The sequence below is a fragment of the Vidua chalybeata genome, chromosome 9 (assembly GCF_026979565.1).
Source record: "Vidua chalybeata isolate OUT-0048 chromosome 9, bVidCha1 merged haplotype, whole genome shotgun sequence".
Taxonomy (NCBI): Eukaryota; Metazoa; Chordata; class Aves; order Passeriformes; family Viduidae; genus Vidua; species Vidua chalybeata.
In genome coordinates, this window is record NC_071538.1 from 6,386,612 (window position 1) to 6,398,900 (window position 12,289).

At 45.7% G+C, this 12,289-nt stretch overlaps 1 protein-coding gene across 1 annotated transcript in view; it reads right to left on the reverse strand.

Moving 5' to 3' along the window:
• CACHD1 (cache domain containing 1) overlaps positions 1-12,289 on the reverse strand; it is an 88,166-nt gene that overhangs the window by 27,271 nt on the left and 48,606 nt on the right. Inside the window, exons 5-7 of the mRNA XM_053950608.1 lie at positions 6,147-6,273; positions 3,933-4,077; positions 1,410-1,626 (exon numbers count right to left, since the gene is read on the reverse strand). Coding sequence (XP_053806583.1) covers positions 1,410-1,626; positions 3,933-4,077; positions 6,147-6,273 — 489 coding nt within the window. The remainder of the gene's footprint in view (positions 1-1,409; positions 1,627-3,932; positions 4,078-6,146; positions 6,274-12,289) is intronic.

Here is a 12,289-nt window from a genome sequence, read left to right on the forward strand (position 1 = left end):
GATATGAAATCTAGTGAAGTATGAATATGCAAAAACTTCCAATCCTAATATAAAACAGTGCCAAACATGAAAACATGGAATCCTGGAATGGTTTGGGTTGATACTAGAGGGACACTTCTCACTATCTCAGGCTGCTCCAAGCCCCGTCCAAACTGGCTTTGGACACTTCCAGGAATGAGGAATAAGCAGGAGGATGCTCCAAGACTCCTCAGCTGATGTTCTTGGAATAAGTCCTGATGACAAATTCATCTTATCCCAGGCAGCTGCAGCAGCACTGCACTGTTCATTTTGCATTTGCTGGAGTTGCTCCCCTGTCATCATTTTGCCAGAGGATGGTAAAATCCTGCCCTTGCCAACCTTATCCTTTGCCCAAGTCACACAAAAATCTCCCTGTGCCAATGGCCTGAAGCTCAGGGATTGGCTGAACCTTTGGTAGCAAAAGCACCATTCCATAAACGCAAGGAAAGTCACGTGGAATGAGAGGGTATTTCCTCATTCTTTCCAAAGCACTTCAATTCCTGGACTTTTCCTCTCCCTCTGGTTCTGCAGAGTCCCTGAGCTGGTGCCCTTTGGGACACTGAAGGCTCTGCTCTCACTGGAGCAGGCACAGGGCCAGGGTGTGGGAATTGAGTTACATAATCCGAGTATCCCGATGGAGATGGGCTGCTCCCTCCACCCTGCCCTGGCACTGCCAGTGTAACTCAAATCCCAGGAGCACTCAGAGCACAGGATGTGCCTTCCACGGCTTCCTGGCAAGCAAGTCTGCCACTCAATTTCACATTCATCTTTTCCATGTTTTTCATCACATCCTCACTACAAAGAACACCCAGAAAAACCCCAGCCTTGGGAAGGGGAAGGATAAAGCTCATAATGAGTACACAGAGTCCAGGGGGGTCATTCTGAGATGAAGGAAAATTTAGCCAGGACAGCTTTGTGTTCCACAAAATATCACCCATAATTGGTATTCTCAAAACCCCATTTCCCTGGGAAGCAAGGGCCACTTCCCCAGGATTCCAGCAAGGCACATCATCCATATGCAAATGTGCCAGCACTCATTAAATGAACCTGCAGAAGCTGCAATTTTCCTGGAAAGGCCCCCTGCCCCCCCAAACAGATTGGGGAAATAACTCAGCTATCACACAGATCAATCCTGCATTCTCCTCTTTCTGTTCAAAAGAAAGGCAAGGCACAAGTGACACAAATGAGAAGGGACTGGACACATTCCAACAGCCCCTCACGTGGACTGCAGCCCAAGGAAATGCTCCTTAAAACAAAAACAGGGCACGGAGCACGTTTTTGTTCCTACTCAACACACCCCACTCCCTTGGCCTCTGCCAAAGTGAGAATGTGAAATAAGAAAACACTGCAAGGCCCTGAAATAACCAGGCTTGCACAAGAGGCTGGCTTACTTCCTTGGAGCCTGGTGCCGTTGTTGGTGTTCCGGAGCAGCTGGAAAGCCTTCTGGAAGCCCAGGGCGTGCTGCGTGGAGCTGTCGGACGCCTTGATGCTGCTGACAAAGGTGGACATCTTCCTCTTGGTCTCACTGGTGGCAGGGGACAGGAAGGTCTTGTAGCACTGGTCCAGGGAGCACGTCCGCACCGCGTCCGCCACCGTCAGCACCGAGATCTGCCGGGAAGAGATCCCATGGGGAAGAGATTCCATGGGGAAAAGATCCCATGGGGAAGAGATAAAACCACTGATGGTTTTAGTGTCGAAGTTCTGAGCAGGACTGGGGCACCCCCAGGTCTCACCTCCTCAGACCTCACCTTTCCAAGGCCCCAGAAAACTCAGCCAAGCTCAGAACTTTGGGCTTTGATGGCACACCAAAGATTGGGAAAAGATTCCATGGGGAAGAGATCCCATGGGGAAAAGATTCCATGGGGAAAAGATTCCATGGGGAAAAGATTCCATGGGGCAGAGATCCCATGGGATCACCTCCCCTGGAAGTGGAGCAATGTGCTTAAACAGCTTAGGCCACAGTGTGCTCCAGCCAAACCATTTTTAGTTTTTCTTATCAGAACGCTCTGGGATTCTCAAGGTTACTAAGACATCAATTGTGCTGCTTTAAGAAAGAGGAGGCTGACAAACAAGATACCAAGACCACAAGAACTAGATAAAGGAGGGCCTTGAAGCACTGGACTGTAACCAGTCAGAGATCCTGAAAAGTGCATGGACAAGGTAGAGGCACCAATCAAGAAATGTGTGATCATTTGTGCAGTAGTGTTAGAATGTATAAATAGATTTTAATGTAAGCAATAAAGGGGCTTCTGCTTAATGACATTGATTAGTTGTCCAGAAGTCCTGCTCCCCTGCATGGAGAACACAACTCAGATCTTTACATCACCTTTACACACCCAGACACACAACACTGGGAGAGCCAAGGGAGGAGATTCGTGGGTTTAAAACTGGATTGTTGGAAAAGAAATGCTTAAGGCACAAATCTGTCAAATTTCAAAAGGATTATGCTGAGTTCAAGGAAAAGAGATTTTGGTCTTTGTTTCTCAGCAATCAGGCTCACTCTGCTCTCTCACAATGGTCAATGCACTGCTCTGGGCAGAGCCTGAGTGGGCCAGAGAGAGCTGACAGGGAATCAGCAAAGAGCATTCTCAGGAAAGCCTGCAGAGCCCAGAGAAAACTGGAGTGCACAGAGAAATGAAAAAAAAAAAAAAAAACAAAAAAACCCACAACAACAACAAACAACAAAAAAAAAAACACACACACAAAAAAACCCCCAAAAACAAAAACAAAAAACCAAAAAACACAAACCAAAAAAAAACCAAAAAGCCTCTAAGGACTGCTCCCAGCAAAGCTTTTTGTTGTTTTAATGTTTCAGTCAAAGCAAGGCGACTCTGACATCAGCTTTTCCTGTAAATAAGTTAATGCAAGTGTTACATCTATGCCTTAATGACATCTAATACACCAGACTCATTAATTGAGTGACAAACTTCATTAGGGAGCATGACTGAGGCAAGACAGCCACAGAATTAAGCAGTAATTAGATACCTGTGTAACAGGTTCTATAACCACTGAGCTACTGACCAAGGAATAGGTGTCTTAAATGTATTCTCTGTATTAACACAAACCCTTCTGACACTTGAATTTAAGTGCTATTAATCCTGCTGAGCTGTAAGATTACTTTACCATATTAAATCTCTCCAAAAGCACCATGTTACAAGTGGTTTTCCCATACTATTCATGGGAAGACTTAAGCAAAGATTATCATCAGTTTTCTTCAATTTGATTTAATTGAAAATCTTCCTATTCACAAAAGTAAACCCAAGCAGTGAGACTGATCAAGGTCTCACCAGTAGAGTTACTAAAAGTAAAGACCAAACTGGAGACCTTTCACAGAAGTACTTTATGAGTCCATGGTTGTCTGTTCTGAAAAAAAATACAAGTTAAGTGACTTTCTCACTGTCAAATGAGTACCAGTGACAGAGCAAGAAATCAAACCCAGATTTCTCAGCCCTTCGCTGGTCCCGTAATTATCTGTGAATCTTACAAACACTAATTATGCTTCAGCTCACACCAGTACTGCACGAGAATAAATAATTTCCACTTTCACAAGACATAAAGAGAGGCTCAGAGGTGAAGTGAGTTGCTCAAAGAAGTCTGGGATGTGAGGAGTCATGTTTGGAGCACCATTCTTCTTCCTGCTGACCACCACTGAAATACCTGCTGAGATGGAGGAGCCTTTAAAGATTGCTCAGGTGCAAGATTTTGCCTTAGATCAGTGGGATTTCACTTTTTTTCCCAGCCTGCAGATCCCCAAATGTTTCCCCCGCAGCAGAAAGGTTCCAAGAGGGAGCTCAAGGCTCTGCCACTCCTCGGAGGCAGCTCCCAAATCCGCTGGAGTCCACGGGCTGAAAACACCACTTTGGGTGAGAACTGAAAACCCAGGGCAAGCTGCTCCTTGCCTGGAGAAACCTCACCTTGTCGTGCTCATCTATGGAGCTGAGGATCACCTGGGCAGCATCCTTGGCAATCTGGAGCTGTGTCTCTGTGACAGAGGCCCCGTGGTCCACGATGACCACGATGTGCTTGGACTGAGGGCGAACGGTGGAGACGTAGACGGGCCTGAGGAAGGACAAAACCCAAACCACCATCATCATCAGGCACCCTGTCATCCCCACTGGAATGCTCACAGGTGGAAATAGGCAGGAATTAGAACACCCAAGCAGGAAGAGACAATGAACTGTAACAGGAATTATTTTCCCTCATGAAAACTTGTACCAGGAAAGCCCAGCTGAGAATCTGAGCATGCAGAAATGCCCCTCACTTCCTGAATTTTTTTAACCTGAACCAGGTTCTTCTGTCTCTGTCACAGCAAGAGCTTTCAGGAATTAACCCTGCTGCTTACACAGCAGCAGCGTTCACAGCAGCAGCAGTTCACAGCAAGGTTTGAATGAAGCAAGAAATGCCTCCTGGTAAATCCTGGCTGCTGGGAACTTCACCCACACGTGAACTGGGTGCAACAATGGGGATGTGCTGGGGCCAGGACAAGTAAAAACCTGTGCAGCTGCAGGGAGTTGATCAGCCCAGGGTGTTTGGGCTGTTGTAAGAAGGCTCCTGGCCAAGGCAGGGTGCCCTGGGATGACTCTCACCTGGGTCATGCTCCACAAGCCCTTGGATCTGCAGTTTTACATCCCAAAGTGAGCTAACACCAGTGGGGACTCTCAGTGCTGACATGTGTCTGTGCTAACACCAAAAAACTTGTTTTCAGGCAAGTGTTTTCAGATCCAGCTCAATATTGAGAGATGTGTGAAAGAGTTCACAAGCTCTCACGCCAAGGTTTCAACCTGGAATAAATTAGGAGGATCCTCAGCACAGAGGAAGGATTAAAATAAAATGGCAAGTTTCTCTTTCCTCTTTAATCCAGACACAAATCTAGTTACAGTCAAGTGAGAGTTTTGGGGTCTAAATTTCATGATATCAAAGGCAGACACAGAAATCTTATTAAAAGGAAAGGAAATGCAGAAGATTTGACACAAAGCACTGCAGTAAACAACTGGCACAAATTCTTAACTTACAGTTCTTAACTGTAAAACAGCCTGCAGCTCAACCCTGGATTAATACCTGCAACTGAAGCAGGGCCTTTGATCTTCAAAGCACTGGAGCATTAACTAATTAATTCACCCTCTGAAGTAAATATTAGCAAAAAGGGACCCCTTATTTAGCCATGGAGGAACTATGACCCAGACTAAGTGATTTGGATAAAACCACTGATGGTTTTAGTGTCGAAGTTCTGAGCAGGACTGGGGCACCCCCAGGTCTCACCTCCTCAGACTTTACCTTTCCAAGGCCCCAGAAAACTCAGCCAAGCTCAGAACTTTGTGCTTTGATGGCACACCAAAGATACCATCGGTAAACTTTTGATTGCTCAACCCTGACAGAAAACCAAACCCTCCTTAGTGTCCCCAAAAGGTTCCTGGATGAGCTGCTGCTTCCCCTGCCCAGACTGATTAACTTGTACAGTCAATTAATGTGTGACCAGAGATACCAAAGCCACTGCACCTTCCCACCCTTGAACCCCCATCAATCCCATGGTACTGACAGAAAAAGCAGGGAAAAATACTGAACTTATTTTTGCCTTCATGTCCAGAGAACAGAAATCCCTGTGCAGGAAACCCTGCCACCAGCTGATGCTTCATTTTTACTTTTTTTTATTTTAGTGGAAGGAAATTTTCACTGCTGCTTCCCTCCTATCCATGATGTGCCACCTGAACCTGGGGAAAAATGCTCCTACCTATGTGCCCTTCCCAGTTTCTCATCCTTCCCCTCCCTCCCCAAAGTGGTGCACCTGCCAAATCAGCAGAATGTCTGTTCACTGCTTTATTAACAGGGGTCAAGCATGAGTCAAATATAAGTCAGATTTTGCCTGCAGGCTGACCTACAAATTCCAAGTCACTGCTGTTTACAGCTGATTCAACTTGGGAGAGGTGAGGATCTGTTTGGAATTTTAGTTTAGTTCCTTAGAAGTGAAAAGTGGTGCTTTAAAAAAACAGCCTTAAGAAAACCCAAGGGACTCCATTAGGAGTTACTCATGAACGTTGGCAGCTTGGCAAAGGACAACAGTGAGTGAAATGAGGGCCTGAGGAATCCAGTGTGAATGCTTTTCCCAGGAAATTGGAAGGAGCAAATCCTACCTGCTGCGGTGTTCGTAGCTGCCTTTGCACCGGAACTTGTGGGCTGGGAACACGGTGAAAATCCCTTCTTCTGAGCTGAAATATTGCCACTTGATTCCTGGGTTAGACTTCAGGTTATCAGCAAGGACTGCAGGGTGGAAAGGGAGAAAGAAGCAGAGTTACAAAGGCAGCCCAGACTCGCAGGGTTCGTTACCCAGGGCCTCTCTGGGAGAGTTTGGAGAAGAACAAGCAGGGCCCTACGTGGAACACAAACTGCTCTGCTTGGGATGGGTGAAACACACTGGTGAAACTCCACTGATCTGCAAACTGTTCAAGAAACTCAACACTGGATTGGACAGACTTTGTTTAATATGACAGTTCCTGAATCTCTGAAGTACACCTAGGTCCTGGGAAGGCAAGGCCAGAGTGAGGAAGGAAGAGATTAAGGCAATTATATATAATATATTATATATATACACCTCTACATTTCCATGTGACAATAAATATATTGTCAACATCCTTCCCAAAAAGGAAAAAGCCTTCATGTTAAAAAAATCCTGTTCTTTTGGTGGAATAATTCCAAAATATTTAACAGGTTTGGTGCTCACAGCTTCATAACCAACCCATTGTCAGGGACGGGAACAGATCCCATGGGAAAGAAACAGGTACTATGGGCACTGGGAAGGAACAGATCCTATGGACATTAGGAAAGAACAGATCCCATGGACACTGGAAAGGAACAGATCCCATGGACATTGGGAAGGGAACAGATCCCATGGACACTGGAAAGGAACAGATCCCATGGACATTAGGAAAGAACAGATCCCATGGACACTGGAAAGGAACAGATCCCATGGACATTGGGAAGGGAACAGATCCCATGGACACTGGAAAGGAACAGATCCCATGGACATTGGGAAGGGAACAGATCACATGGACACTGGAAAGGAACAGATCCCATGGACATTGGGAAGGGAACAGATCCCATGGACACTGGGAAGGAACAGATCCCATGGACATTGGGAGGGAACAGATCCCATGGACAATGGGAAGGAACAGATCCCATGGAAACTGGGAGGGAACAGATCCCATGAACACTGGGAGGGAACAGATCCCACAGGCATTGGGAAGGGAACAGATCCCAAGGGCACTGGGAAGGGAACAGATCCCATGGACACTGGAAAGGAACAGATCCCATGGGCACTGGGAAGGAACGGATCCCATGGGCATTGGGAAGGGAACAGATCCCACAGGCATTGGGAAGGAACAGATCCCATGGGCACTGGGAAGGGAACAGATCCCACAGGCATTGGGAAAGGAACAGATCCCATGGACACTGGAAAGGAACAGATCCCATGGGCATTGGGAAGGGAACAGATCCCATGGGCACTGGGAAGGAACAGATCCCACAGGCACTGGGAAGGAACAGATCCCATGGGCACTGGGAAGGGAACAGATCCCACAGGCATTGGGAAAGGAACAGATCCCATGGGCATTGGGAAGGGAACAGATCCCACAGGCATTGGGAAGGAACAGATCCCATGGGCATTGGGAAGGAACAGATCCCACAGGCATTGGGAAGGAACAGATCCCACAGGCATTGGGAAGGAACAGATCCTACAGGCATTGGGAAGGAACAGATCCCATGGGCACTGGGAAGGAACAGATCCCATGGGCACTGGGATTTCTGCCTCATGGTGCAGTGGGAATGTCCCACAGACCTTGTCTGCTCTCCCTACAGCCTGGGGAGACAAAGGATTGATGTTCATCCATGGAATCACCAATTTTGCCACACCACTGATGCCAGGCAGCTCTAAGTCCTTTAAAACAAAAGGGAAATGCTCCCAGGAGAGAGGGGATGGGAAATCATTAGCATGGGAGGCACAAACCCCCTCAGCACCACAGCAGGAACAGGATTATTTCCCACTCAGGGCTGAACATTCTCTCTGCTTGCAGCAGACTGAAAACAAAATATGGATATTTGAAACCTTTAGTTTTTACCTTGCAAGTAAAGTGGATCACACCAGCTTAAAATGCATGAAAAGAAGAAAATATTTCTTTGCCATTTCTCCTTTCACATTCTTTGATTGCAGAACTCCAAGAACTGGCAGAGGGGGGCTCTGATTTCCAGTGCTTCATCTTTTGCTCAGCATTTCCCTCCAGCATTCCCTCAGGACTGGCACTGAAAATAGGCCAGTTTCATCTCCTTCTTTATCAAATATGCCAATATTTGGGTTGGAAAGGACTGCAGGGCACATTCAAACCTTAGCCAGACACTCTACACCCAAATACCCACACTGAGGACAGTCTGAGCTCCACATCCTCCACACTTTAGCACTTACTCAAGTTTCCCAGACTGGCTGTGGCTGGATGTTCTCCCCACATCCAGCTCAGTGTAATTACCCTGCAAAAACCACTGTCCTGGGCTTTCCCCACTCCTCTTTGCCACAGTATTTGGCACTTTCCACAGTGCCTACAAATCCCACTGGGATCCTGAGTTCTGTGCAAAAATGCAGCTTCTCATGAGAACAACTCCCTGCCTTGATGGACCAAGGACTACCAGAGACTCCTCATTCCCCTCCAAAGTCTATTTTTTCTCTGAACTCCTGCTTCCTCCTGCAGGCAAGAAGGGCCATGAGACTACAAACATTTAAATCCTTCTTTTTATGCCCAGCCACCAGGATTTCATCGGTCTGGGGTGAGGTTGTTTTGTATAAAGAGGCTGAATTTCTGGTGTTGAAGTTTTTGGTTTGAGTTACAGAACTTGAAAAATGTAATTTCAAAGTTGACATGTGAACACTCAGTTAAAGCCTGGATGAAATAACTTGTCCAGTCTCATTTTACCAACAACATTACTATAAATGAGTTTATAATTTAAAGGCTTTGGCTTTTTTTTAATCCTTGCTATATTAAAGATAAACTTCTCATTCCTGCAAGGCCACGAGCAGTATTTATTTCCCCACGAGAGTATGTGGATTTTAAAAGGTTCATTTTCCCCATGAAACAATTGGTTTTGAAACTCAAGCTCTGCTGTTCTTCCTTTTCACACAGTTGTGCTCATGTTTCCTCCAGCGAGTGTTAGTTCAATAACACCCTCCCCAGGGACCACCAATTTTATCCTAACTCTGCCTTTTCCCCCTTTTTTTTCTTTTTCCTACGACCACAGCAGACAATCTCCCTGCAGATAAGCCATGGCTGAAAAATCCAGACTTTTTCTCTTTAAACACATTCTTATTTTCCATCCACTCAAGCTGCAAGAAAGCCCTGCAGATATTTCCCCAATTCTTGCTCCTTGCCAGGATACACAGTAGATGATTTTTTTAAAACCTAAACCTCACTTACCCCAACTTTCCCACCCCTCAGTGCCTGTAGTTTATTCCCACCTCCTCCTCCCAGGAAAACCAGCCCCTGGACAGGTTATTCCATCCAAATGGATGATCCCAAAAGGTGATCTCTTACTTCTGGACACAGACTGGGAATAAAGTGCCCATGAGGTGGCATTGCCAGGTCACTCCAAAACCTCTGTTCCCTCCACTTCCCCTGCAGCAAGATCTGACCCCAAATCCTGCTGCAGACTGGAAAAGTTGGGAAGTATTAAGATGACAGCATTTGAAACGATAGTTCTCTCTAATTATAAATATCTCACAAGGCAAAAAGGACTTTTAGGAGGAAAGCCCTGTGTGATAGAGTTTATAAAACTTCAAAGGGAATGCGATATGATAACACTTAGCACTTCTAGATACCACTTTACATCTTCAAAGCACAGCCAAATCATTAACTAATTAATCTTCAAAGAACAGCACAAACAGTCAGGGAGGAAAAAAAAAAAGGAACTACTGAACATAATTGCTCGTTATGAAAGGGTTTCTTACAGCCCTCCTCTGCAGCATTACATTTGCTGAGCTGCCGACCTCGGATCTCATCCCACAAAAACCAGGGAAGTTTAATTTCCAGTTCTCCTCTGACAAGTCCCTCCATTAAGAACCCTCATGGTGAAGAAACAGCACAAAGAAATGTGTTTATTGCACGAGTGAAGACATCCTCTAACTCTCCAGACAGATCTGCTCCAGGATGTTCCAAGTCAAACCCAATTCCAGCTCCTGTGTTGTCACCAGGAATAAAATCTCAGCAGCTCGGCTACAATTAGCATTCTGCTGGTGGCATGAGCTAGGACAGAGCCCCGCTCAATCCTCAGGACTCTCAAGGGAAAAGAAGTAAAAAACCCTTTCATTTCAAGGAATGGGGCCAGATTCCTCCACTAAAGGGATTTGGAAGGAGGGGTATTAACTCTTCTGCTCAAATAACTCCCAGCAATTTTAATTCAGCCAAAAAATCAGTGTAAAATCCAGCAATTTAAGGAACATTCCACATTCTGGACTCGATGATCCCTTCCAACTCCAGATATTTTATGATTCTAAGATTTTAAATGATCAACACCTCGAATAAAACAGACAGAATTGACTGGGCAATTTGGTGCCATCTCTGCATATTTCTGGGGAGGAGTGCTCTGCCAAAGCTGCCTGACTTGGAACAGACATTTCAGCACTTTGAAGGATGAGAAGGAGAAAGATTTACTGGTTCCCTGTTTATTCAAAAGGCAAAAAAACCTCCAAAGGAATCTGATAACATAATGCACTGGCTCTGGGGAAGATTTAATAAATAAAGGACTATTCAGAGTGGTGAGGACAGATCTCTTCATCTAACTGCCCAAAGCCTGTGTCTCCATCTGGAGAATAAAGACTTTCTCCTTATCTGCTTTGTAGTAATGGCTAAAAGTAATCCAGATGCAAAACTCCAACCAAGATAAAACAAAATCTTTTCAAGACACTAAAAAATATTTTAAAAGCCACCTAATATCAAGAAGAAACAGTGGTAAAAGTGATATTTCTTAAAAGCTGAGGAGACACATCTACTTCTCCCTCCCCTAAGACTAATGTTTATTTTAACAAAAAAAATCCAGTAATAATGGAAAAAACAGATCTGAAAGTTTCATGAGCTCCATCACCCCTCTTAACACCCTGCTCAGGGTGGAATCTGGGGCTGCTGTCCCCGAGGGCTCTCCCAGGCTCTGTTCCTGTGGCTTTGTGGTGCAAATTCCGTTCCCTTCCAACACCTCCAACTTCAGCACTCCAATCCCACTTTTCACTCTGGGCCAAGATTAACATTTCCAGAGCTTAGCTTGAGGTCGAGCAGAGCAGAGCTGAAATTTATATTTTGCCAGGAGCTTTTTATAGGCAGGATTATTTAAACTGCAGAACTCACGTGGGAAAAGGGGGGATACTCATGGGAATTTTGCCTTTTATGCTCAGAATGAAACGAAAAACTCATTCAGGAAGACAATGATGAGAACACCCAGATGTTCTTTTTTTTATGCCTTAAAAACCCACAGTTTTTAAAGCATAAAAATAAGTGAGGCAGAGGTAGAGCCTAAACACAAAGTGAAACAGATATTCCTCCCCAGCTCTGCATGAGGATACTTATGAGAGAAAATTATGGGATTAGGGGATTTTTTTTTTTTTGTATTTTATCACGGTTTTCTTTCAGAGGTGGTTTTAGTTTAATGTGAGTATTGATCAATTGATTGAGAATTGGCTCCTGTGCACACCAAGGGCTCTGCCCTGAGGGTACCCTCTAAGGTTAGTGGCCCCACAGAAAGATAAAATTAAGAGTTTTAAGACACAGATACACTAATTAGTAGTTTAAAATCCCATTTCCAAGGTGACAGCATCTCCCCAGCTGGGGGGATGCTGGGGCACTGAGAGCACTCCATCCCTCTCACCAGAACTGCTTCCCACTCCATTTGTATCCCAGGCCAATTCCTGTCCCAGCCCAGGAATCCCTTGGGGCACACACGGATTTCCTGGCACAGGGCACAGCCCATGGCTGCAGCACCCAGTGCTACAGGCAGCACCAACACAACACCTCAACACAAACACCCCAAACACTTGCCACACCAGAGGCCCAGTGCTCCTGCAGGCCCACATTGCCCCAGCGTGTCCAGGCCTGTGCAAGGGGCTGACAGCTGGTCTGTGAGCCAGAGACAGCTGGAGAAGAGGGTGATAAGAGACTTGTTTACCCCTGAAAGGAATTCTGTCAAGGTCATCAACATGGAAACCAAAAAGAGGAAAAGACAAAGGAGGGGCCTGCAGTTGGGCTTTGGCTGA